Below are 27,182 nucleotides of genomic sequence, written 5' to 3'. Positions count from 1 at the left end.
TAACACATACCTGATGTTACTACTCAAGCATTAAATTGATGCAATTGCTCGATGCGTTTATGGACTGAAGATTGTTGGAGACTTTAGATTCTTTGAATTTGAAGAATAAAAAAAAGAGTTTCCTAGAATTTGAGCTGCTGATCTGCAATCAGAGCAGATCAAGGAGAAACAGGCAGATTATAATCTCTGACCGACTGAAAGGTTTATCTCCAGTTTTAACATTATTGTCAATAAAGGTCAATTTTACTGCCTTTTCATCTCTAGATAACTTTACAAACTTCCTTAAAGAATTTCTGAGCATTAAAAGGGAACGAATCTGAGTTGGTATAAATACTAGGAAGCAGTGAAAAACTCCTTTAGCACAGTTTCTTCTGGATTATTTTTTTTTTGTAATACTCTGCCCTCTAATAGAGTGACAAATTAGAAACCAACTCCAGCCTCATGTTGTTTCTTTTTTGCAGAGAATAAAAACCCCTGCTACTATGCAAACACTTTCAATCCAGATAATTTTTATGCGGATGTGCAAAATGTTTCTTTTTGTTTGTTTTTTTAAACTTCCTAGTGATTCACATAAGTGGACTATAGCTTTTTGAAGTAACTATATTTTGAAACAATAATTCGAAGTTACAGTATTTAGCAGGATTTTTGCGTTCTGCAAGAAAAACTAAAAATATATTTTTTAGATTTTAATTTAATTCTTTCTTAATTTTTCTTTTCTTTTTTTTTTCCTCCATCGATCTTCCGGCATTTGCATTATTGGATAAAAACGGTGCTGCGCGACAGTATCCGAGCTCGGCAGCGAAACGCTCGGGTTCGCTGTGCACATCGCAGGGCTCGGACGTTAAGTGGCTCATTCAGCGGATTTGGGCGGCATTTATGGGATAACTGAACTTGCTATAAAACAGCCGCAACCTGGTGCATGCGTGTGCGCGAGAGAGGAGTTAATGCAGTGAGTCACTTTTATAAGTTCGACCCTGCCTCAGTATCCTGTCACTCGCCACCTCGAAGGGGGAGACCGCAGCGGAGCCACAGCCTCGGAGCCCTTTCTCACTCAGGAAACTCCCTGAAACCAACACAACCTGTCAGTGTGACCTCTCATGCACATTCAGAAATCCATATTTATACCCATCTGCTCCATCAATTCCTGCAGTATATAGACAAACACGGCCAAACAAACTTGTTTTGAGTATTTTCCCACAGATTTCTCCCCCAGCTAGTCACCAACAAGATGTTCACTTTTATCAAATTCGTACTCCGATCGTTCACGTGCGTGAAGTGTGGAAACATCCAAACCCTTGGATTCACCTCGGCATGTGCAGGCGGCCACGTTAGGCTCCCGCCTCAGATAGGAAGCGAAAGTCTGGAATCAAGCCGACAGCAGCTCACTCTCTCCTCTTGTTTGTCAGCTTCAGGTTGAGGAAACCAGAGACGAGGTGAGCTGATGGAGCGCTCAGACCTGACACTGTGGAGGGGAAGTGACCTGAAAAACTCCAAGTGACGTGCAGGAAGTAGACGGCTGTGTTAAATTACACTTTTGACTCAAGGGGGTGTGGGAAGGGAAAACATCTTCACATTAACCAGTTCAAGCATGGAACAAACACTGCTGATATAATCAGATTAATGAGGGGGGCGGGGGGGAAATCACTTCTAACAACTTTGGAAATATTATTTTTCTTGTTTATATTGTGTTGAAATGGACTCTGGGTTCAAAATGTAAGATGGGTAATAAATTAAGTGAACTTAAGTAAAAGAAGAAATTTTAACAATCTGATAAATTTTGAGGATTTCAGCGTATTTACTTAAAAATATAACGAAAATGCATAAGCTTTGGTGAGAATAAAATGAAAAATTACTCCAATTGCTGGAAAAATAATTGATTATTAAAGCTCTAATGTTTAAGTTCTATTTAGCAGGGCATCTTGTAGCTGACCTACATTTGGCTACTTGGCAAACATGCTGCTAGTAATTTGATAACGTTAATTGAGTGATTCTTTATTTTCCAAATTTTGAATCTTTTTTTTTTTTCCAGTTGGAATTGTGGTCTTATCTTCCTTTAAGCATGGAAAAAATTGCAGCTGAACATCAGTTTGCAGCAGCAATTAGAAACAAATCAGTGCTACTCTATGCCAAATCCAGGTAGGAAAACAATATGAATGATAAATTTTAGAGGACTCCCAAATGCCGGCCCTTGCCTGCCTGTAACTAATGGTTAAAATTAGTCAAATTTATCATGTGTACGTCTGTCAGTTGTTTTAAGTTGCTGTTTCCACAGGTTAAACTGCAGAGGATTTACAAGTGGCAGCAGCAAGAGACAGACTGTCCTTTGGGGTGAGGTAGTAGGTTGTATAGTTTTAGGGTCATTCCCAAGCTGTCAGATGACTATACAACTTACTGTCTTTCCTGAAGTGACTGTGATGGCTACGTTGTCATGAGACACCGAGACGTCCTGCAGATTGACAGGAACATCCGATGTTTTTTTAATGTGATCATCTGTGTGCATCCTGTTTTATATTTTTTTTTAAATCATTAACAAGCAGAGGCGGTCCTAGCCTGCTTGGCGCCATAATTGCAATTACGTTATGACATATGTTGAAAACAAACATTCATTCTAATGTTAACTTACAACAAATGATTTTATATCAAAGTAAGCTTTTATAATAATATATTAAAGGTTATTTTTAAGTACAGGAATATGTTGAACAGCAGTGTTTAGTCATGTTATCGCCTCACAGTGTAATGTTTAAATTTTTTAATCATAGTCTTCTGTTTAAATGCATCAATATTTTTGTAGTTTTCTTCCCTTTTGGTAGTTGTGCTTCACGTCTTCTTTTGACTTGAGACTCATGGTGTTCGCACAGGGTGAGGTAGTAGGTTGTGTGGTTTCAGGGTTGTGATTTTGCCCCATCAGGAGCTAACTATACAACCTACTGCCTTCCCTGGAGGGCAGCAATACATCACAGGAGCGCAAACCTCTTTATCATCTTTCTAATGACCCTTAAAACACTTGGCACATGACTGGTATTCAGTTTCAAACTCGTCTCTGAATGGGTAAGTGATGCTGCTTCATCATCAGGCGTTTTCACTGAAACATGACTCCTTGTATAGATTGTACAAAAACTGTACGCTTGGTTTATTCATTAATTCGCCATGTATTTCTTTCTTAATTAAATAAAGATATAACTGCGCAAAAAAACGATTGAAGTCGGGTCTTCTTTCTACATCAAAGCTAATTATTGAAATATTTTCTCCTTGAAATCCTGGCATGTAATCCCTTTTAAGTAGCTCATTATATAACAAAATACTCACAGTATCTAAGAGGCTTCTGAAGCTTATTTCCTAATCTGTCTTTTTTTTTAATATTACCCATCTATTCAAACAATTAATTTCCAGGTTTGAAATCAAAGATAAGGATGGAAAAGTCAAACTTTCAAGATGGGATTTTACATATTTTGCTAAAAGATCATATCTGGATTTAAAGCTTAAAAAAAATCCTCCGATTTGTTCAGAACCTGAGCAGGGTGTCAAGGTAAAAACCAAAGCATAGACAGAAACACCCACCTCTTTGTTTAAAACCCACCGAACTGCCTAGCAGGAGTTTGGAAGTCAACAGGAAAAGATGACAGCCAAAAGGTTTGCAGTTTAAATCCCAGGATGGGATGAGGACACGTTTGAATCGTTGCCATGCATTCTTTCACAGTAGATGGCGCCAGACGCTGTCCGTGTTTCGAGGGCATTTCTATTGAGTCCTGGTCATCTGCACTAATGATTTTTGCTTAATGAATCTAACACTAATGGCATAAGAGTTGGAACTATCCAGAGAATAGTGACAATTACAAATTATAGGAATATTCTTCAAGTGGCGAAAATTGGTTTGCAAGTATGGAAGGCCAAAAGTGCCTCTATCCAAGATATGTAAATATCACCTTCCTAAAATTATTGTTTATGCCGTTGTTTGCCAAAAGTGATTTGTTTTCCTTTTTTCTTCTTCTTTTAGCCAAAACCACTGTTGGCAAAAAATGCTAATTATTGAATTATACTTTTGAAATTACTTGCTCAAATTACAATATATTATAAATATGCTATATTTTATGTAAGCAATAATATTTTTTAAAATTTTGCTATTTAATTGAAAGATAATTGTTTCAAAGTGGACTTCCTGTGGCGATGCGACTGTTCTGACTAGCCAGAGTGGCAAATTTCATCATCTCATGCTCCACTGCAGAACAAAAAAATATGAATATTTGAATAAAATATGCTTCAAATGTAGTCAAAACAATATTTTTAATTATGTATTCATCCAATTACTTTAAAATGACTTGATTGTTTAATGTTTCCAACCAGTTTTAATCGAATTAGCCAAGTCAACACTACTGAACTTCCATAAGTGTACAACTTTAAATGATAATACACAGATTTATTAATTTACTATTTAAATTCTAACATTTATAGACAACAATTTGTTCATCCTTAAAGTTTAGTCCCTCTCTCCATAAATAATTACAATATTTGAGTACTTATGCATACTTAGTCTAATTATTCATTGGATTTTCCTCGTTTTTTCTTTTTTTTTTTTTTTTCATTTGCTCTTATTTTTAAAGAATAATAAGTCACTTAACAATTATTTGGGGGTTTTGCCCTCCATAAATTATTTGCGTATTTAAATTTAGTCAGAAATGTATAGTCTATTTAATTCCAGTTTAATTAAACTGTGGCATTTTTGGTCCTCCATAATTTAGACAACACGGTAACCGTAGCCTAATCAAAAATGAGTTTGTAGAGTTTTGTGAATTATTATTCAAATGAACTTATTTAAAATGTAATGGATTTACTTGTAATTTTAGTTAATTAAATTAAAGTAATTATGTGTTTGTTAAATTTAGGCACTTTTGTCATTCTGTATTTTCACTGCATTAATTTCCAGTTTTATTAAAACTATATCCATTTTATTTCAATTGTGGCAGTTTTGGTTCTCCGTAGTTCTGTCTCCGCTACGCTTAATTACGCGCATAGATCATGTTCTATTAAATTTAAAACTGCGGACAGGTTCAATCAGCGATGTATGCTTTTTCATTCGCTCGATCTGATTGGTTAGATCTATAGGTGTGTCAAGGGGCGTTTCCTGGGGAGGAGAACCGCAGCTTTTGACAGTGGAGGGAGGAGGAAGAGGTGACGCTTCAAGGTCCTGACGGATCCGGTCACAGGACCAAAACACCTCCCTCCCTCTCTCATCTGGTCTCCGACAGACTTTCAACATAATCTGGAAATGCTTCGAGTGGCAGCGGCTGAGGTAATTTATTAATTTAATCATTAAACTGATTGTGATTTTAGACTAGTAAGCCTGTTTTTTGTAGATTTTCAACTTTGCTGCTAACTTACACAAAAACGTTTTGCCTTAGAGTTCTTGCTGCAGTTGTAAACACTCCAACTTACTCTTTATTACTCTTAAAATTATCAAAATATATAAAGGACTGCATTTAGGATAAATCAAGATCATACAGGTTCTGTTCTTGACAGTCTGATATTAAATATCAAGTAGATTGCACCTTAAGCTGCAGTTCAGTAGTTGTTGATTATCAGTCAGTATCTTTTGTGTCATCTGGTAACATGCTTTGTTGAGTGTAGCAAGCCTCAGACACCACAGCTTTTGTTTCCACTTCTGTGGCTCTAAAGATAGATCACACTGGGATTGGTGTTCCTCAGGGGAGGTAAAACACAATGGCTTTCTGAGGTGATGGGGGAACGTTAGGGGCATTGGCCGGAGTCATCCAGAGAAAGGGAAGTATAGTCACTCAGCATGGTCGAAACTCAGCCGGTGAATTGTTTAGTAATTTTACAGCGCAGAGACGTTGAAGATGTTGACCTTTACTCGCCGTCTTTTAGAAATATAGCATGCAACAAATCTACACTGCCTTGTTCCAAGACAAAACAGATGAAACAAGAAATCTATAATAGTAAGCAGATATAAACTGATCAAGTAAATTGATGTTTAAAACCTTATTAAAGAATAGAGTCGACTTTTTGTTTTGCCAATTTGTACTTTAACTTTGTAGCTTTTGTCTCTTCCTATTTACATGTTGTGAAGTGTTTTCATTAAGACATAAAGAAATTGAGAAAATCTCATAATTTTGCACCTTAATCGGATTTTTTAATGATTACAACCACTGACCAAACTAAAATAATATGGTGAGTGAATTGACGCATTGTCAGCAACAAAGGTTACCCCACATATGTCTCCTTAAAAAAAATCTGATATTAAACAACCAAAGCTATAAAAGTATGAAATATTGAAGGTTTAGTACAAAATATCCTGTTCCATTTTGTAAACAGAAATATTGTGTGCAAAACTATAAATATTCCAGTGACCCTTAGCTCCCCTCACTGTCCTCTGCAGGGCACTTTAGTATTGGTTAGTACAGAATAGGGTAGCAATGCTGTTCGTCATCTTTCATCTAGGGCAAATATTAGTTATTTAAGATCCAAAAATTGTGCTTTCCTAAAATCCCTACCTCCTTTCAAAAAATAATAAGCTTTGATAATTGACTAGTGGCAAGGGTGGCCAAACATGCCACAAATAAAACAAACTTTGTGAACTTGCTTCCAGACGTAGCCGTTGGGAAATGTGTGCTGACAGTCTGAGGCCTCAGTCAGTCAGAGGGCAGATTCTTCACATCAAAGCCTCTTTGCTGACCAACAGCTGTCTCACTGTTTCACCATGTGCTCTGTGCTTCATATATTCTATAACGCTCTATGTTCACAGACACACTTTCATTCTAACGTCACCCAACTGTAGTGATCTGTCAGGACTTGTCTTCTGAAATGCCGCAACACAGACTAGATAAACAAGAACAAGCCTGTGTTGATCAATCACGTTGTCAGCGTCTCGACACAAGAGTCCAAAGAGGCAGCGTGTTCCAGCGTTAGTTTGAGAAATGTTTGTTCAGCTATGTGAGCTAAAATTGTTCTGTAGATTTCAGTCCAAATTATATTGCTCTGTGAATACAGTAAGACGGACCAGTAATACAGGAAGTTAGCATGTTATTCAAACAAGAGAAAGGCCAGATCATTTGAGATCCTGAACAAGATTAGGCAGGTAAAGAACATAAATGAATGGGTACATAATGATCTGTTGACTCGCACGTCAGCAAACCATAACATTTTATTAACCGAAAGCATTGTTATTTAGCCCCACATTGCCAGAAAAACCAGTTACCGTGTCTTATACAACAAAAACTCAATTGACAATTTTCTCTAATCTTCACATAATCAAAATATCCATACTGTTTATGCTGCTGTATGTATATACGTCCCATGTACATGGGTTCACCTAGGTTCTTACATCCATATTAGTCTTACTAGACCTCTAGTACCAGCATTTGCTTCAGTTGGGAGGTTAATCCTCCTAAAGTTGTCCAACCAGTGGTTTAAAATGCAGCCATTTTTGATTAAGTATCTTGTTTAACCTTGCCTTCCCTGCCATTCTATTACAGTCTGGAGAGTGATGGGTAATCCCTATAAGTTTGGATCCCCGATCTTCAACATGGCCGCCGAACTCTACAGCCCCCCATCGCCTCTTGGGGAATCCCTCCTGGACAGTACGCTGTGTGGAGACCTGATAGAGAATCTTCCTGACTTTTCCCAGTCAATAGAAGACGACTCTCTGGGATTTGATTTTCCAGAGTACCAAACCATTGGTTCTGGGCCCAGCAGCTCCATCCCATTGGGTAAGTAATGGCACTGAACCAATGCTCAAAGGAAGTTAATTAGCATAATTTCAGGATTGATAATCTATATAGTATTGATGGACCTTGTACCTTTTGTTTTAGTACTGTAGTTTGGTATTTCTACAAAGTTCCAATACCAAACTCAAAAGCGTTACGCTTTTCACATCAAAAACCAGCAGGAACAGCTAATTGTTTGTCTGAGACCAGGTTAATTATCATTTCAGATTCAACCACCTTTATCTTTGCTCTCTACAATTTCATTTCCTGAAGTCATTCCAGTTAATTTTTGAGGATTTTCCCAATAGCTGCCAGGCTACATTCAGGTGCAGATGGTACACTATGTTGTAGATATAGCAAAGCAACTCCAAAGTGATTTAAACATGTTTTCAAATGTGGGCACAGTCTTGTCTTAAAATGTCAAAACATTATCATCGATCGGTTTGAAGTGGTTATGGTGTTTTATGATCTCACTCTTCACTCACTGTCTACATGTGCTTATAGTGTAATCACTGAAAAAGTAACAATAGACAAATCAGTTCTTTCCTTTTTTTTGTTTAGGGCATAATAAAATCAATTTTATATATATATATATATATATATATATATATATATATATATATATATATATATATATATATATATTGTAATAAAATCAATTTTATATATATATATATATATATATATATATAATTGATTTTATATAAAATTGATTATATATATATATATATATATATATATAAAATTGATTTTATATATATATATATATAAAATCAATTTTATATATATATATATATATATATATATATATATATATATATATATATATATTACCAGAGGGGTGCCTAGTGGTGACATAATTCTTTTTTAAAAAAGGAAAACAAGCTAAAGCTAAGCTCTGTTTTTTTGGGGTACCCACAACATTTCAAATTTAAATTGAGGCTCCAGGACACATTAGTTTGACCTGAAACTTGAAAATCAGATGGAGCACACCAAGACTTTGATATTTTTATGCTAACCTTAGAGCTAACATTATACAAAGCCAGAGAGATTATTAGGTCAATGGAAAGAATAGTAAAGTTTAGTTTACTATTGGAAAGACAGCAGGAGGTAATGAAGCACTAAAGTTATTTATAATTCAAAATCCAAACGCCAAATTGTGAGCTTAAGTTAAAATAAATAAATAATATAGTAAGCTAATGCTATGCTAACTGGATGCTTCTTTAATTTTCATGAGAAAGGTGTATATTAATTCCTTGAGAGGTACAATTTCAATGATATTCTCCTGAAAAACTCTTTTTAAGGCCTGTATTCTCTACTAAAACCATTTCTTTTGCCTTCCGTCTTCTGCAGATACTCTGACTCCGGCCTCCAGTCCTTTGCCTGGGGAGTGCGGCGCATCGCTTTGTCCAGACGAGAATATCAGCCCCCTTAACCTCGAGTGCAGGGTGTGCACAGACAAAGCTTCAGGCTTTCACTATGGAGTGCATGCATGTGAGGGCTGCAAGGTAAGACGAACAGGAACTTTACAGCCACATATTGCCACCAGTTTCAGTTAACTGCTTTTGGGTCGAGAGGGGGAAACATGCAAGCATTTGTACACGCACGCAAACAAGACCGGCCGACTGCATGCATCATCCAAACGCATGCCAGGCCCGTCCTGCAGAGGTGTCTGACCTCCAGGCTGAGTGGAAAGTTTCTGAGGCAGCCGGGTCATGTGAGGTGGGTGACGTGGCGCCCTCGGTTCACTTGTTGCCTCTCTCACACACATGGAGAGCAGTCTTCAGCGTTGATAGTTTAGCTCAGCATGGATGCCGAAGTGTGATCATTTAATAAGCTTCAGCACAGAGAACGTTGTGTGTGTGTGGCAGACCTTGAGCTGCCGTCACTAGATCCCTGTGCGAGTATGTTGAAACCGGCGCGGATAAACACCGCAGTGTTTGTCTGGTCGTGTGACTTTGTCGTCGAACAAAACCCAGAGGGAAAACCCCCCCCGGCTATTTGTCGTTTTCGACCTAAATCTTTGTGTGCTGTTCTTTCATGTCCTTTTATTAAACTTTAATTTTGAGGGTTTCAGCAAAACAAATGGAACATAGTTAGTAAAATAAGTTTTTCTGTGGGTTGTAATTTAATGTTAAATTTACACTGAAACCAACTTGAAACAAGAGAGACGGAAAGAAAAATACAATGGTTAAGATATTTTGAGATAATTTATTCTTCTGTTAGAGAGGCAAAATTGTTAATTTTGATTTGATCACATTTATTCAGTGGGAAAAACACATTAAACTATAACACTTTTTTCATTTTGTTTTATGTTATGTAAAGAATAGCATTAAGATGTACAGCAAAACTACATCTCTTCAAAAAAAGAGCACCTAAGTGACTTTTTTTAGATTTGTCTTTACTTTTTACTTTTGTAATGACGTTTCTGTTTCCCTCGGGTTTTAAATAGGTTGTGACACAAGCGTCCATTTCTGTTAACCGCTTTTCAAACTGGGAAAGAACCAGAGGATTGTGTCTGGGCCTGTCACACTAACAATTATTGCTGGACGACAAATTCTCCCAGTAACTATCATAATAAACCATAATATTGTTGTTTTGACACCATGATCAAGTAATATGGACGTTCGCCCTCTTGAAGACTGTTAAACTTTAATTTTAAAAGAACACACAACACCAGAACTGGACGATATTTTAAACATCCAAACTAAAACACATCTAAAAAGGAAGTAAGAACCAAACACCACCAAAACCATAAATAAAATAGATTATAAAGTCTGTAATCAAATTTTGCCCTACATCAGAATGAACATTATCAAGCTCATTTTAATTTATAATATGATTAATTTCTTAGTTCATAGAGGTTCTGTGATGCTGTGGGCTCTTCCAGAAGCCTTGCAAAGCTTTTTACAACTCTTGGCATCATAAACTCTTAAATACCAGAAGATTTTAAATAAAATCTCATAAAAAGACGTAATACTAGTGGATCCTGCGATTTAGTGGTTGCTTAGTTTGGAGGTTGCTGTGCACATTTCCTTTTAAAAGGGAGTCTTATGACTCACCTCTTAGGATCTCGTCCTACGGCACATATCTTGTCGTTAGAGCAGCTGCTTGTTTTGGCACGTAATCCACTGTGTCACAGTGCCTCTGCTCCGAATTTGGCACGTGGTGACGTGGAGCCTGAACCCACCGGAGGTGAACTCTAGTGGCACTTTGCTCCCACATTTCTATGGCCGATGTTGTGCCATCATGGAAAAATCCCTGCATGCTATCTGTGAATGCTCTGTCTATTGTTTTATTTGTCAGAGTTCAACCCCACCCAGTGAAAGTGGGCTTCTCTGCTCTAATATTGTGGATCTATGTGGTTTGTACTTGCACTAATTTGAGGTAAGGCTCGTTAGATTTAGAAATTGAAACGTTAATGTACTTTTTAATGATATCTTTTTACTTTCTTAAAGAGAAATTTACTCTCGAGGAACACTAAGGGTTTTTTTTTTTACTCTCCATGTAAAATTTCTGTATTTGCCTCTTCTCTCCTCTGTTCTCCCCAAGTCACAGACATGTATATTTGCACAACCACACATTTATCCTCCCTTCCCCAGCTCTGTTGTCTTGCACTCCTTCTCTAATGACTATCATATGGTGAACTTTATGTTTTGTCCCCCCACTTTAACGGCATTCACAAAGATTTCGCCCACAAAACCAGCTGGTTCTGGTTAAAAATGACACAAAAACGTTGATATGTGACACATAATAACCTTTAATAGCAACGTGCCAAAAGCGCTCCTCAGCATAAACGCAGCCAAAATGCTGTGCAGGATGATGGCTGGTGTATTTTTATGGCCGTGTGGCTCCGGATATATTGCCAGAAAATTCATTTTCCCTACTTGACAGTGAGGGTTGCAGAGCGTCCTGACTGATGTTTCATTGATGTGTGCGGGTGAGAGTAAATCAGAGGATCATATGTTTTGGCATGTGTGTGACATCTGTTTGCTTGTGTTGGCTCAGGGCCGTGAGTGAGTGTTGGAGGGTTGTATCCTGTCTCGCCCAATCAGGGAGCTTTCTCGGAAAGATTGGTGTTCACGGCTTTTTACGGTTTTGATTTTCATCCCTGCGATAATAACAATAAAGAAACAAAAAAGGGTAAAAATGACAGAGAGTGATTACCATACTCAACTATTAAGGGAATTATCTAATTGAGAAATATATATTATTATTCTCTTAAATCTTAAAAGGGCTAAAAATGTTAATAAACGTATGAATGATACGTAGTCTGCAAAATGTTCATGCGTCCTTGAACCTTTTGGCCCAGTGAAACATGGTGGTGGCAGCATCTTGCTGTGGGGGATTATTTTGGGAATTGCAAGTCATTTCTGGAAGAAAATGAGTTTCAGACTCAAATATACAGCACACTTTTCAGATTTTCAGTGAAATTCTTATATTTTCCTCTAACTTAATAATTATGTGTTGCTGTGTTTCCCAGCATGATGCAGGCATTTAAGTCATTCAATTTTAGAAATTCAAATAAATCCAACTCATTTCATGACACATAATGAATGACAAAACCAGAGCATTAACTTTTTTCTATCCAACTTTTACAACTAAAGTTTCAGACAAATTTTACTTAACACTCTTAAGATGAAGACGTTCCTTTGTTGATGCGGTAAGCAGCCGAACCTGAAAACAAATTCACCATACAAAGTTGGTGAAGCTCAAAATTAGAATAAGAATTACCTATTTAGTTTTTTTTTTGGTGCAGAAACTGGAAGAGCTACATTAAGAGTTTCTATTAATGTGCATAGGCTAGTTTTTATTTTTATTTTTATTTTTTTAATAAAAATATGGCTAATCAGCATTTTTTTGTGTGCGTGTGTCTCAATCAGGGTTTCTTTCGGAGGACCATCAGACTGAAGCTGGAATACGATAAGTGTGAACGCAGCTGTAAGATCCTGAAGAAGAATCGAAACAAATGCCAGTACTGCAGGTTCCAAAAGTGTGTGTCTGTGGGGATGTCCCACAACGGTAAAGTCTGTTTTAAATCCATTTACTGTTACCACGTCACTATGGCAACGCTGTCTAAAGCTACGGTTGATGAGCTGATTTTGTTATGTAGCCAGCTGTAGATAGCCTGACTAACAACTACATACTGCTAATAAATTATGTGGGTTTTTCTATGTTTTTGTTTCAGCAAATGTAAAAACAACAATAGATTAATGTTAAAGACAAAAAAACTATGTTAATTAGTTTACTGTTATGGGAACAACTGATGTGTTTACATTTAAAAAAAAAAAAGAAGAGTTGCATCATGATTTTAATAATCTGAAGAACTTGGCAAAATTCTGATGAAAAATAATGGTAAAACTAATACAGCAAACTAAAAAAGATAATTAAATATGTACTAAAAAAAGAGACTTGATGAACCCAAACAGTGATTGGAAACAAACAGTTTGACACTAACAAACTGTTGGTTTGGGAGCTGCTGTGTTTTTTTCTGTTTTGTTCTGTGTTTTCCTTTGTCTAAGCTGCATGTACTGGGTCACTCCATGCTGTGTTGTGTCAACACGGATCAGGAAGGAAAGGGGAAGGTGTTGTAGAAACGTGGGTGCAGTTTTAATTCAATTGTGCAAACAATTTCACGCTATGTTAGATAATAGCTGCAAGAAAGTCTGTGTAGCCATTTGAGAGCTGAAAGAAGTTCCTGGTTTCGTCAGAGCCCTGCATTTCCCATCACTGCAGACTATTAAAAAAAACATGCTCAGATGTAATAGCTGTAAGATTTATGAAAGCAGCCATGTAGGATGACAGTGAAGATCTTTTTCAGTCAGAATCTGCATGTGCTCTTCACAGTGGTGAGACATGTCCCTCTGTGATATAGCTGGGGATTTTACATCCTTTACACCGCCGGTTATTTATAGAACCACGTCCTGTTGCAGCTGGTTCAAAACGGGTCTACATCTGGTCCGTCACTTGCTGTGACTGCAGGGAGGTCAGCGGGTTTGTTACACGGACCCCTTAAAGCAGGTTGAAACGTGAGAGGCGCCGTATGGTGCACCGAAGAAAAGAAACGCGGAGCAGAATTGTTTAAACTTACTTCTATTTGCTAAAGTCTGATCTGCTTTCTGTGCTTGTTATGAAATTAATAGGACTTCTTCTGTCCTCTAGCCATCCGGTTTGGTCGCATGCCCCAAGCAGAGAAGCTGAAGCTCAAGGAGGAAAGCAAGGTTGTTGAAACAGAAGAAGAAGATCCGGTCAAGGCCGACCACAAGATCCTGGTCAGACAGATCCACGAAGCCTACATCAAGAACTTCAACATGAACAAGGCAAAAGCGCGGCTCATACTGACCGGAAAAACCAGCCAGCCGGTAAAAGAAGAAGAAAATCGAACGCTTTTTATTGCAAATGAAAGATAAAGTTTGATAAAGGTTTTAAACATTTAAACAAAGGTTTTAAACATTCTTGTACTACCTGTAGTAGTATTTGATGTCTTCATTTAGTACCAGTAAAAATGAGTTTGAGCTTTAAAGCTAGCAGCTAATCTGAGAGGGACCAATACAAGAGTGGATGATCTTGAAATAATCTCCAGTGTCAAAAAGCATCCCACAAGTTTCTAGTAACACTATTTTAAGAACCTCTAAGCCAACATCAGGTTGGGGTTGGATGGTTACTTACAGAGAAACCCATGACTATTCGCACAGGAAATGGATGTCCTCTAGCCATCCGGTTTGGTCGCATGCCCCAAGCAGAGAAGCTGAAGCTCAAGGAGGAAAGCAAGGTTGTTGAAACAGAAGAAGAAGATCCGGTCAAGGCCGACCACAAGATCCTGGTCAGGATCTTGACCAGCGTGGCTTTCCCAGTCAGCGTTAGTATAAAAGTAAAAATCTGTGGAATACTGGATGGACTATTTCTGCTTTTTAAAGTTCATTACATCTACATCTGAGTAACTGACTGAAGAAACCACGCAAGTTTCCTCTTTTCAGCTCGTGTCTCACTCAAAAAGCTCATCGGTGACGCGCTGCCTCCCACACACATTCCTTGTGCAAACACTGCAAAAGCACAAAATCTTACTAAGCATTTTTGGTCTAGTTCCTTGTGCAAATACTTCAGAACCCTTGAAATAAAACTAGATTAACTTACATGTAGCTTTTCAGAATACCATAGGAGCTTGATTTAGGTCACTAGTTCCTTAATATTGATGAAAAGTAACTAGTTATAAGACATTTTCCTGATAGGTTATATGGGAAGAATGTCTTGTCCCACTTGCATATTATTTCACTTATAACATACTTTTAATCAATATTAAGGAGTTGTTTATTTAAAACAAGCTCCTAGATGTTCCTGTAAAGTTACTTGTAAGTCAGTTTTGTCTTATTTCAAGTGTACTAATAGAATGATCCCCTGTAGCCCTGTACTATGCACAACTTACAAACATTGTCTTCATCGACAGCCTTTTATCATCCATGACATGGAGACGTTTCAGCTTGCCGAGAAGACCCTGGCGGCCCACATGGTAAGGACTGAATCTGCGGAGCCCGACCTCCATCTTCAAACCGGACAGATAATCCCAGCGCTGGTTTGTGAGGAGCTCCAGCAACGGGAGGCAGAGGCCAGGCTCTTCTACTGCTGCCAGAGTACCTCAGTGGAGACGGTCACAGAGCTAACAGAGTTCGCTAAAGCTGTGCCTGGCTTTCAGAGCTTGGATTTGAATGATCAGGTTGATTAAAAGAATCATTTACTTGTGGTTTATTCTGCAGCTAGCCCACGTTTAGGCAGATTTTATACCCTTTTTTTTTTTTCTTTTACATCTGAAGGTGACTCTCTTGAAATATGCGGTTTATGAAGCCCTTTTCACCCTTCTGGCCTCATGTATGAACAAAGATGGCCTCCTCGTGGCACGTGGTGGAGGCTTCATCACCCGGGAATTCCTTAAAGGTCTCCGGCGGCCTTTCAGCGACATGATGGAGCCCAAATTCCAGTTTGCTACTCGTTTCAACTCTCTAGGTCTGGATGACAGTGACCTGGCCCTCTTTGTGGCAGCTATCATCTGCTGTGGAGGTAACCTTGCTCTACTTTCTGGGAGCATATCCATTGTTTTTTTCAAGCAAAGTAAGAGTGCTACTCTATGGGTTGGCATTCTTAAAGCTACACAGTCCAAAATTAAAAATAATTTGGGTTATTAAGCCTGAAATGAGGACAAAATGTAGGGGTTCTTTTTTTCAAAATCATATTTTCACCACGTTATTCATTCGTAAGCTAAATATTCAGCAAGCTGAATATTCAGGTTGATACTAAATACTTAGTTAGCAAGCTAAATATTTAACTCAATGCTATATGTGGAGTGAAATATTTAGCTTCTGGCTAAATATTTACATTACCAACAAGGTAGCAGCTCCAAACTAAACTTTTAGCTCTGAGCTAGCTAAATATTTAACTCCAAGCTAAATACTTAGCTAGTAAGCTATTAGCTCCTAAGTATAGATACAAACAAAATATTAGCTCTCAATTAAAACTAAATATGATTTAGCATATTACCTAAATATCTAGCTTGCTAACTAAATATTTATGTTTGAGCTAAATATTTAATTTTGTTAAATTATTTAATTTGAAACTGTGACGTTTAAGCGAATGAAAAATATGGTAAGAAGAAAATATGACTTTGAAAAATTAACGTCCATGTTTTTCCTCTAATGACAGGCTAATAAGCCAAATTATTGGTGTTTTTTTTTTTTTTTTTTTTACTGTAGCTTTACAAACGGCACCGGGTATTACTTAACCATTCTTCCCTCTCAGACCGTCCAGGACTGGTGGATGTACCGCTGGTGGAGCAGCTGCAGGAAAGCATCATCCAGGCCCTGCGGCTCCACCTGCTGGCCAATCATCCAGATGACGCTTTCCTCTTCCCCAGACTGCTGCAGAAGCTGGCTGACCTCAGGGAACTGGTAACAGAGCACGCACAGCTGGTTCAGGATATCAAGACAACAGAGGACACTTCACTGCACCCGCTCCTGCAGGAAATCTACAGAGACATGTATTGACAGAATGAGTTAGAGTTCATATTATTGTTCAGAAATTGAAAGTGCAGTTAAATTATGCGCACATTCTTCAAGCACTGATTAAAGCCTAACAGTATGAAACACAGATGTCCGTAGGTGGGGTTAGAATAGTCCTATTTATTGTGTGTATTTATTCAAATCTGCCTAATCAGACCTTTTTTTCTATTTTAGAGAAATACCTGAATCTGTGCTGTAAACATGTGTTTCTTCAGCAGATATACGACACATGACAATGTCTAATGTTACGCATTTATATGAATCTTTCAAAGTGCTGCTTGAAAACTCAGACCTCAGCTTAGGTTGCCTGTAAAAGCATGTCTTGGTGCGAGTCATGTGAATTCAAGTCAATGGCCAGTATTAAATATTTGCACTAAAAACACACTCATCTGTTAAACTGGTCCATGCAGTATTTTGTAAATATATAAGGAATACAATAACGACAGAGGAGGACAGTAAGGCGGCTGCCAAATAACAAAGATCGATGCCTTTTTTTTCTCATCTGTGACTTTGAATTAATCTTGATGCAGTAATTAAGTTTTATATTCTATTTTTTTAAAATCATGTACAGTACATGGAATTGTTTCTGTAAAGTAATTATTCTGTAGAAGTATAATATAAATGAATATATATAGAATGTTTGGGTTTTTTTGCAATGCTGTGATTTACATTCAGATACATGCCTATGAAGATGTAAATTATTTATATTTTTAACCACAGTCCCAATTGTTGCAATGATACAGATTTTTTTTTCCATTCTTGTTTGTCTGCAAATGAAATAATATTCAAAAAGCAGGACTATCTGCACAATCACACTGTCAAGGGGATTTCTAATATAAATAAACCATTCTATTCAGTAATACCCAAACAAATAATTTCATCCAGACATGTCAAATACTCTGTAAAAAAAAAAATAAAAAAAAATATATATATACAACACTCTACACATGTTCATATTGTCAGATATGAACCATCTAGACTCATCAGAGATCTGCATAATCTGCATTTTCAGACTTTTACTTGGTTTAAATCATGTCTCAGAAATGATAGTTTTTCCAGACGTGTTAGGGACTGTTCCTGCTCTGTAGTTCCTCACCCTTTTAGGGGTCCATTTTGAATCCACTTGCTGTTTATCTTGTACATGTTGCCCTTTGGGCTAATTTTTAGGGAACACAATGTTTCTTTTTACTGCAATGCGGTTAGTTTTCTACTCTGTATGCATTTTATTATTTTGTTTGGCTTAACTGTGAAGTACTTCCATCAGTTTTTGCTGTTCTTAAAAATGCTAATGAAATAAATTATAATATGACATAACACAAAACTATTTTGGGGATGTTTTTTTTAGGAGATTAGAATACTGCTAACATGAATAAAAGGTCTGACACGTAATAAATGTATAAAAATGAGATTTAGTAAATAAAGTTAATCATGTAGTTCATGTTTTCTTTGATAGCTAGATATATAAAAGACTCAACTAATATATTATCAAAATTCAAATAAATCACAAAAACCACTAATAATCACGTTTCTGTTTACAAAAATACGGACTTTACAACATGTTGTATTACCCCCACTCCAGTTGGTGGCGCTATTTGCTCACACAACAGGATGGGTTTCCACTGAAACCAACTTTCTACTTTTAAACAATGGAGCAAACTGCGACTGAAACCCTTCAAAACACATTCAATTGCCAGTTATGTGGTTTGAGCACTTCATATACCTACTACGGCCAGAAACCACCTAACACCAGAGCCATTGTGTAAGTTGAAATTACGTTAAACACTCATTTGCGAAGCCGAATGGTGCTAGCTTGTGCTAAAGCAAACAACGCTTCAGCTTCATCGTCTGTGTGGTGTTTGGGTGCAGAAAGTAACTCCTACAGTTTCTGCGTTGTACTCAGGGCACCGTGTGATCTTAATTGTATATTTTATCTTAGTAGTGCTTTTAAGACTAGATAAGTTAAGTGTAATTGAAGCCTGAGTGCTGTTTCTACCTTTTATCAGGTTGCTTGAGGAATGTTTTGTGGCTAAGGATCCATTCAGTCCGGATAAGGAGAAGTTTCTGGTGTTGGGATCTGCATGCAGCCTATGCAACATGTGTGTCTGTGTTGGACCGGTAAGACACATGAACACCTGTCTGATAAAACGTAAATAAAATAATCTATTGATTAAAAAAAGATGTACACGTGTCCCAGGTTACATTTCCTTTCCTTTAATTACATTACTTATTTACTTACTTATTATTATTATGTATTATTAAATAAAGATGTATGGGTGCTTTCATTTAAGCATCATGAATCTGCACACGTTGTCACTCGCTATTAACACCTGGATACACAAGTGGTTTAATAAAAAGTTATTTTGTAATTGTACATCATGTAAGCACCATCCATCGACCAAAGGGTACGTACTGTGCTTTTTCTTTTGTGCAGGACTGCAGCCTGTTCTACACCAAGAGGTTCTGCATGCAGTGCGTGAATAAGCACCTGGACCAGTTCCCCCATCAGATTCGGGCCGAGCTGGCAAAGAAGAAGCAGAGTTCAAAGTCCGGCGTCTCATGACACACGAGGTCCTCCAACACGCTCACCAGACTGCAACAGAACTTGTACTTTTTGTGGAACAAAACGTTCAGCACTAGAAATACCGGTGGGGATTGTGTGAGAACCGTATCAAGTCGCACAAAATGTGACTGGTCCTGCTTTTAATTTGAAATTCAAAAGCATCCTTTATGTTAAAGGGGACACTAGCTGGCACTGCCTACTGGTTAACAAATACATACAAATGTTTCAAATAATTTAACATTTTCAAACCAAAAACATAAATTTAGATTTTGTTTAATGGAGAATAATTTTCGAGCAGAACAAAAAAAAAAAACAAACCAACAAGGGTTTTGATTGAAAAATGTGGCATTTGTTTGTTTTCAGCCCACTTTACACCTTAACTGGCAAGTCCACCTTGAACCATACAAGCCATTCTTATGGTGAAATATGGTGGTGGCAGCATCATGATGTTGGAGAAGCTGGGGGTCTTTAAATAATAAATAAAATCCAAATCAAGCAGTAAACTTCATAAGTCGTCTTTTCAGTAAACCTACTGCACTTGTGTGTAACTTTTAAATAAATGTCAAACAACACAAAGTTCCTCAGTTGGACTGAAAAGAAGCTTTTGGGATTCATCCCTTGGTGTCATTCCTGTTCCTTTTTGTCCTCGGAGAGGAATATTTTCCGTCGGTTCTGCGTTTTTAGGCCGCAACTGATCGTCCTCCCGCCTCGTCGCCTATATTCCTCCCCCCACCCCCACCCATCCAGCTGAAGCCGATCAAAGGTCCGTTTCCAGCCAGGGTCTGCTGGCTCTAGCGCGGGGTCGCGCGCACGTTTACAGCAGCACAAGCACATTATGGATTAAGTGTGATCCTAACCCGATAACATCTATATAACAGATGGCCCCGGCTGCCTTTATCACGAGATGTTTTCAGACTCTGCGAGGGTTAATTGAAACAGCATGGCCTTGAAGGCAGGCTTCTCTCTCTCTCTCTCTCTCTCTCTCTCTCTTTTTTTTTTTTTTTTTTTTTTCCCCCTTTACTGGCAAAAAGCTGCAAAGGAATCCAGATGATAATCACCGGGGAGTGGATGTTGGGACATTGTAAAACTTACGCGAGACGGATTTTTTTTTTTTCTTCTGATTTTATTCACTTGTTACAAAAGTCATGCAAACAAATCCCCAACGAGGAGGAGTTTGCTATAAATTTAACTCCACCTCATCTCCCCTCCCCCCTCCCTCCACACACCTCTTTCCCTCCTCCCTTCTTCTCCTTTTGGTGTTTAAATTTTAAACCCACATCAGCAATTACACCCAGTGAAGCACACAAACCACACCAGTGCCAAAGTCTCACAGCGATAGGCGCCGAGCCAACAGTGACATCAGGCCTCCACAGCTGATGTCATTGGTGGCAGAGGTGAAGAGTTTTTTTTTTTTTTCTCCTGGTCCTTCGTCGTGTACGAGCTTCACCAGAGTTGACCCTAGAAGCCCCGCCCGGCCTTAACAGAGTTACCACTGTTTGAATCGAGGCTGGTGTTTATGTGACACCAGATCAGATGGAGCAGTGATTGATTTGTGTGATAGTGCGTCCTGCCCCGGAGCGACATTTCATTACTACTACTACTGCAGGTTTACTGCCTGTTTCATCCTGCTGGAGTATAAAGATATGCACGTGTGTCGATTAGGTGTTGATGGGAACGCAAAGCCTTGCAAAAGTGCTCAAACGTAGTGATTTGTGTCATATTTCAACCACAAACTCCAATCTATTTGGATTTAATGGGATTCACCAACATTGACTCCCAACAGGTAAGGATGTCAAAGTCCAGACAAAGCTATAATTGAGGATCTCTCTGCCAGGTCTTTATGGGGTTACCTCCTCTCAAAAACAAGCAGCTAAATGTGGGGTGCTCGCACGCCACACTGTTCAGATTTCCACCTTTTAAAAAAAAAAAAAGAAAAAAAAAAAGCTCCCTCCGCTCCAAACTTCTGCACTACTTCTCTGCTCTGCAGTTGTTCCCACTGCCGCGCATGGGCGGTGCTCCAGCCTGACGAATCGCTTCTCTGTTTAAATAGTCAAGTTTCCTCCTTCGCTCACATCTCTCTTTAACGCCATGTTGGCTGTTATGGCTTGACTTGTTTTCATCAGACTTTTTACTACGAACCTGACAGGAGTGGTAGCGTGAAGAGAAAAAAAAAGAAGAAAAAAACACCCCCCCTTCCTGGAGACCATTCGGTTTTTTATTGAGGCGTAATTTGGATGATAGGCGCTGAGGATGCGTGCGTCGTTCGTGTGACTTTGTATTTGGAGGGAATACTACTTTGGAATAGCAGTTTTTAAAGGGACCGACACCTTGTTGTTTTTTTCATTTTCTTTCCTTTCGCTGCGGTTTTTTTTTTTTTTTCCCCCCTTCTCTCTCGTCATATGTGCAACAACATGTCAGACGTTCGCCTCTCTAACGCGAGCCCCACGGTGGAGCGGGTGGACGCGCGGCCGCTGGACAACGCCAGGTCGGTCCGCAGGGTGCTGTTCGGCACACCTGATCCGGAGGAGACGCGGAAGCAAGCGGAGGCTCTGCAGCGGCAGTCCGTGGAGGCTTTTAGGGACAGGTACAACTTCGACCCGGTGGAAGACAGGCCGCTCTCTCCGGGGCTTTACGACTGGCAGGAGGACGAAGACGCGCCGGAGTTTTACCGCAGGCCACCCCGGTGGAGCCAGCCGCCCCGGGGAGAGGCAGGCGAAGGCAGCCGGGAGACGAGGAGGGAGAGGCGGTCGGCTCACACTAACGGTTCGCGGAAACGATCTTCAAAATCTGCAGGTGAGAAAACTCACTTCTTTACTGCAGCTGTCATGCATTTAAAAACATATATTTTTTTTAAATAGATACAACAGGAAGAAAATAGAATAAATTCATTATCGGTTTGCAGTATGTTTGCTTTTCTACTTTTACTGCTAATACGACTACATTTGAACGTAAGTTATTTATTTTCTTCTGAGGGATTTTTTTTTCTCGATCTGAAGAAAAGTGGAGGCGTTTCCTTCGTGCGAACTTTTTCATTAAGATTATTTGTTTTTGTTTTTATGTTTTGCTTTATGCATTCGTCAATTTTGGGTTTGCAGGTCATTGCTCTGACGATTGCACGAGTAACGGCAAAAAGTCGCATTCCGACAAAGACGACGATGAAGAGCAGGCGCTCGGTGCAGGAAGCCAGGCAGAGCAGCAGCAGGAGGAGGAGGAGGTCCCATGCTGAACGGTGCCAGGTTAGAAACCATTTTCTCTTCATTGCGCTTTGAATGGCCGCTGCACTCTTCTCTATTCTGCGTCCTAATGTAGTAAATATGCATGCAAAAACCGCTGCAAACATCTCCACTCACTCCCATGTCTTCACGTTCCCCCTCCTCTCCTCCCCACGCTTTCTTGCTCTGTGTTGTGCGTGAATGCACGAGTAGTATCACGCATAAGTGAATCACCGGCCCCGTTTCCTCTGTGTCCCACAGAGCGCTGAGACCTGCCGCTGTAGGCTGCCTCACCATCTGACGGAAGACGCGGAATAAAAACAAAGCAGCTTTATCGGAAAGAAGGGAGGAGGCTCAGAAGGCTGCACAAGCACTGAATATGTACACTATTGACTTTTGGCACTCATATTTTTTCTATTATAAAATTGCCTCAAAAGCAGCAGACAATGTAGCAGTGTGCAAATTGAATTTTGCTCATATTTTTTATATATATATATATCAAAAAATATATAAATATATATATATATATCTACTACCTATGTTTCAGATGTAGCAAATAATTGGTTTTCATACCTTTTTTGTGTAAATGTGTGTACGTGTGAGTTTGACTCAAGGAGTTGCAGTGCAATTCCCATCAGAGAAATTTGAAAGTTATTTAGTATAAAACAAAAATGCTAATTTGTGTCATTATTCAGGTATTTCATGTAAGTTTTTTATTATTATTATTATTATTATTAGAGAGAGAGAGAGAGAGAGAGAGAGGAAAAAATGCAGATTTCAAACATCAGGGTCACATGGAAGCAAAAATGTTCACTTTTTTTACAGTGTTGATGTTGAAGGCCCCACCTGGTCCACACTGTGTAAGATGAGGATCCGCGAAACTGGGAACAGCCATGATAGATAAAGTTTACAGTCTTCTTCTTTTTCCCTGTTTTTATTTAATTTAATTTTCCAGGTTTGGGAGGGAGAGGGGGGTTAAAATTGTTAAAACTGCTGAGTAATACCCACCTTTTTTTTTTCTTTTTTTTTTTTAAAGAAATGTTAGCAAATAATCGTAAAAATCCTGTTTTGTAAAATTCGGTGTCTTTCTATTTCAGTGACGTACTTGCTCTCCCCCTCCGTAGGTAGGTGTGGTCCAGGGTAACATCGATGGAAAAAATATGTTAAAACCACTGGGCTTTTCTTCTTTATGCAAATATGTGAATCAAAGAATGGTGTTTGTGGTGTGACATTCATGTGGAACATGTAATTAATTGCACTATTCATTTCTCATTTAAGTGAGGGCAGAAATGCAAAGTGACACCCCCTCACTTTGTGTAAAACTTTGAAGTGTTTTTTTTTGTTTTGTTTTGTTGTTTTTTTTAAAAACACTGTAAGGCTATACTAACTTATTTATGTCTTTTTTTTTGTGGGTTAAAGTTTAGCTTTCCAAAGCAACATTTTGTGCATTCTTGTAAATATATATTTTCATCATTTTTTTTTTTTTTTTTAAAAGATGAATAAATAAAATTGCTAAACTGAGCCAAATAATTGCTATTGTATATTTTACTTTATTGGAAGCACCATTCAGTGTGAACAAAATGTAAGATTTAATTGCTACATTAGTTAAGAGATGTGACTTTTGTCTTGACTTAGACATTTGTTACTATTTGACAACTCTTCCATAAGGTTCAAATTAAGTTCAGGAGATTAATAGATAAAAAAATCTTTTTGGACCAAAATAAAAAATAGCGTGCATTTTGTGCGTGGAAGCGGCAGCAGAGTGCAGGCCGTGACTGCTGAATCCCTTCAGTCTGAAGTTAAAAAACAACACGGGTATGTCCTGAGGAAAGGAGGGTGTGGGGAGCAGGGGAAGGGGAGGAAAAAAAGAGAGGGAAAAAAAAGTTTCTAGTTATTGGCGTTCCCGGGCTCCAATCACAGCAGAGTGAAGAAAAGCAGACCACTTAGCCTGCAGCCAGTCAGAGAGCTGTGGGAGGGAGTCGAGGACAGTACAGACTGTTCTTTTCATAAGGCACACACCACCCAATTAGTTTCATTGGCTGTCTCTTTCCTGTTGATACTAGTGTGTGTAGGAGTCAAGTACAGAGAGTGTGAGAGAAAGAGCTCCTCATGATATCTCACACTGGCTGTGAGTGTCTGCAGGATTTACGAGTGAGCTCATATATTTTTAGTGCCATTTTCAACTTTTTTTTTTCTTCTTTTTTTTTTTTTGCAACAATCCTCCAGATTGTCTTTGACGCTGTCCTCAAATGTAGCAACCACTTTTGCAGAATCAGACAATTCTGCTCATCTTATCTCTCGGTCGGGAGTTTATTTGCCACCTCGGCATCTGCTTTATACTTTGTCAAAACTTGAGTATCCTTTTTTTGTGTGTGTGCGACAAAACACCATGTTGGGCGTAATAATGTCGCTGAGCTCTGCAAGTTACGGAGATCTTTGCCGAAGAAGAAATTGTCAGAGCAGGCCGCACCTATTTCCACTTCCAAAACTTCTGAGTGTTAGAAACTATTTTTAACACAAACTTCTCCTTGATTCCATACGCGTGCATTCGCCTTCTGAGTAACTGAAAATATAGCTCTTGTTAAGCAAAACATCCCACATAATTATTTTAAGTACACCTTTATTTTTAGGAGCTCTTGCAAATGTTGGACTTAGTATAGGTGGGTTTATTTTGGCCACAGGTTGCAAGGTATGCTGAAATATTCTCTACCTGGTGAATAAATAGGTTTTATGCAAACATATATCCTTATTCTAACCCAAAAGTTTTAGTTTATGTAACTAATCAATTAGCAGGTGAGGATATGGACAAATGCACCTTAAAGGTGAAGTTTTAGATGACAGGTTCTGCTGTAGCCATGGTAACTGTTTACAAGTTGTATTGGGGCCTGAGCAAAAGTTGAATTGGGAGCCCAACACATCACTATCAATGGGCAAAGTACATTTAAAGTGACATGCTTTGCTTATAAGTCATCAAAAAAAAAAAAAAAGTAATATCAGACAAAGGTAACATGAGTTTCTATGAAGTTCAAAACCAACCTCGCCCTATTACCGCCTAAACCTAATGAGTGGTTACATCACCCATGACGACCAAAACAGCCGTCAGGCTTCTGACAAAACCGCCAGTTTTTATGTGAATATACATCATAACACCACGTTTTACTGACAACATGACCTTTTTTTGTTTCTGAAAGTCTGTGATGGTTTTAGGTCAAATGTAACAAGACAAATTCCACTTTTGTCCCGTTAGGTTGCAGAATATTTTCACAGAAGAGTTGAGGAGCATCAAGATGGTTTTTGGCAATTGAAACGGGCTTTTGTTTTCCTTTGGTCAGCATCGGGTCTGGCCATGGAACTCCCATGACGGCCATTTTCAGGCAATTTCTTAGATGTCGTTCTTGGTTCTTTTGTGACCCTTTGGATAACTCTTGGGAGTAATTTTTTATTTTTTTTTAACACGAAACTGACAAAATTGGGTGGAGTCCTTTAGCTTTATATCCCCTTCCAGACTAGTAGATGCCAGTGAGTTTATTTCTGATTTATTTTCTAATTTCTTTTAGATTGATGTGTTACTCTGTCGGCCTACTTCATGTTGTCAATAAGGTTCTGTTTAAGTGATTTCTTGAGTCTACAGGCAGTAATCAGGCCTGGGTTTCATGGAACTAAACTCTTAAAAAAAAAAGTAAAAAATTGCATCTTGTCTCATGTGATAAAAAAAGAGAAGAAATTTGTAATTGGGCAATAATTAGTTTCTGTTTCTTTCAAAAACTTAAGCTAAAATATAGGAATTAGTTCAACCACAATCAGCTTTGAAACTTTTAAGATGATTGATAGAGTTCACTCTTTGAGGGTTTACCAAAGTAGATAAATAGATGCGCTGCTGGAAACACATCACATTTAATGTCAGTACCAAATACTAAGGTGTTGGTATTTGGTATCTTCAAGCCAGATTTCCTCACCACACAATGACACCGAGTGTCCAAAGGTAGGAAACGCTTTGCTCAGGGCTTTAAGTCAGGTGCTTGGAACACACTGGATCGCTGTGAACGATCCCCAGTTTGTCTTCAAAAAAACATCGTTGGACTTGCAGCATTGAATAACGGTAATCAGATAAATAAATAAGTAAAGAAATAGTAGAAAATATTTTGTTTTTTTAATTTAGAATTGCCACCTTAATAATCATATGCTCCGGGGAGCTTTATAAAGAGAGAATGAAAACAAACAGAAAAGAAAAGGAGGCTGAGAACGGTAGAGCGGGAAAACATGCTCTTCGGTTGTGCTTTGCTGCAGCCAAGCCAAATCACATCCAGTTCAGGATGTAAACACACAAATCTGCCAAAATTGTTTAGTTTTTTTTTTTTTCTTCCTTTACACATTTTGATTTTTTGTGTGTGTGTGTGTGTGATTTCTGCAGCCTTGTGCAGACCTGAGTTGCTGGCTGTCCTGCTGGTTTTAATGTTGGAGTGTTTAGTTTGACTTGCAGCAGGGGTCACCAGGACTATGCAGTCCTGCCGGCTCCTCCGTTCACAGACACCAATGTCCTGAGGCGAGTCGTAGAAATGCACAAAGTGTTCAACAGTTTTCCTTTTTGACAGGAGAAGTTGTATTCGCTTTATTTTTGCCATTGCATCCTTTTTTTTTTTTTTTG

General features: G+C 38.4%; 3 protein-coding genes across 4 annotated transcripts; all 3 read left to right on the top strand.

Moving 5' to 3' along the window:
• The first annotated feature begins 2,019 nt into the window (after positions 1-2,019).
• Positions 2,020-18,089, top strand: pparaa (peroxisome proliferator-activated receptor alpha a). Its single transcript, XM_081604042.1, has 8 exons — positions 2,020-5,287; positions 7,488-7,721; positions 9,072-9,226; positions 12,602-12,740; positions 13,881-14,080; positions 15,163-15,429; positions 15,527-15,770; positions 16,506-18,089. Exons 2-8 carry the CDS (start codon positions 7,499-7,501, stop codon positions 16,748-16,750), a joined length of 1,473 nt encoding a protein of 490 aa, XP_081460168.1. The 5' UTR covers positions 2,020-5,287; positions 7,488-7,498; the 3' UTR covers positions 16,751-18,089.
• Positions 18,090-18,187: 98 nt separating this feature from the next.
• cdpf1 (cysteine rich DPF motif domain containing 1) lies at positions 18,188-19,828 on the top strand. 2 transcript variants are annotated; one of them, XM_017302791.2, is made up of 3 exons: positions 18,188-18,524; positions 18,769-18,911; positions 19,197-19,828. In XM_017302791.2, exons 1-3 carry the CDS (start codon positions 18,412-18,414, stop codon positions 19,244-19,246), a joined length of 306 nt encoding a protein of 101 aa, XP_017158280.1. In that variant the 5' UTR covers positions 18,188-18,411; the 3' UTR covers positions 19,247-19,828. The 2 variants fall into 2 exon arrangements, with proteins under 2 accessions (XP_017158280.1, XP_008399332.2); XM_008401110.3 differs by having other exon boundaries at positions 18,336-18,524; positions 18,769-18,880.
• Positions 19,829-20,524: 696 nt separating this feature from the next.
• On the top strand, positions 20,525-23,293 carry cdkn1ba (cyclin-dependent kinase inhibitor 1B). Its single transcript, XM_008401109.3, has 3 exons — positions 20,525-22,118; positions 22,421-22,561; positions 22,799-23,293. Exons 1-2 carry the CDS (start codon positions 21,725-21,727, stop codon positions 22,549-22,551), a joined length of 525 nt encoding a protein of 174 aa, XP_008399331.1. The 5' UTR covers positions 20,525-21,724; the 3' UTR covers positions 22,552-22,561; positions 22,799-23,293.
• Positions 23,294-27,182: the final 3,889 nt, after the last annotated feature.

The sequence above is a fragment of the Poecilia reticulata genome, chromosome 23 (genome assembly GCF_904066995.2).
Source record: "Poecilia reticulata chromosome 23, P_reticulata-male-v2, whole genome shotgun sequence".
Taxonomy (NCBI): Eukaryota; Metazoa; Chordata; class Actinopteri; order Cyprinodontiformes; family Poeciliidae; genus Poecilia; species Poecilia reticulata.
This window is presented reverse-complemented; position numbering and strand designations above follow the sequence as displayed.

What these genes read in the sequence shown, in the direction of transcription:
- pparaa (XM_081604042.1), top strand. Translation starts at nt 7,499, where the DNA reads ATGGGTAATCCCTATAAGTTTGGATCCCCGATCTTCAACATGGCCGCC. An exon ending in GCTTGGATTTGAATGATCAG is followed by an intron (nt 15,430 to 15,526) that starts GTTGATTAAAAG and finishes TTACATCTGAAG; the next exon opens with GTGACTCTCTTGAAATATGC. An exon ending in AGCTATCATCTGCTGTGGAG is followed by an intron (nt 15,771 to 16,505) that starts GTAACCTTGCTC and finishes CTTCCCTCTCAG; the next exon opens with ACCGTCCAGGACTGGTGGAT.
- cdkn1ba (XM_008401109.3), top strand. Translation starts at nt 21,725, where the DNA reads ATGTGCAACAACATGTCAGACGTTCGCCTCTCTAACGCGAGCCCCACG. An exon ending in ACGATCTTCAAAATCTGCAG is followed by an intron (nt 22,119 to 22,420) that starts GTGAGAAAACTC and finishes TTGGGTTTGCAG; the next exon opens with GTCATTGCTCTGACGATTGC.
- cdpf1 (XM_008401110.3), top strand. Translation starts at nt 18,412, where the DNA reads ATGGAGCAAACTGCGACTGAAACCCTTCAAAACACATTCAATTGCCAG. An exon ending in CCTAACACCAGAGCCATTGT is followed by an intron (nt 18,525 to 18,768) that starts GTAAGTTGAAAT and finishes ACCTTTTATCAG; the next exon opens with GTTGCTTGAGGAATGTTTTG. An exon ending in TGTGTGTCTGTGTTGGACCG is followed by an intron (nt 18,881 to 19,196) that starts GTAAGACACATG and finishes TCTTTTGTGCAG; the next exon opens with GACTGCAGCCTGTTCTACAC.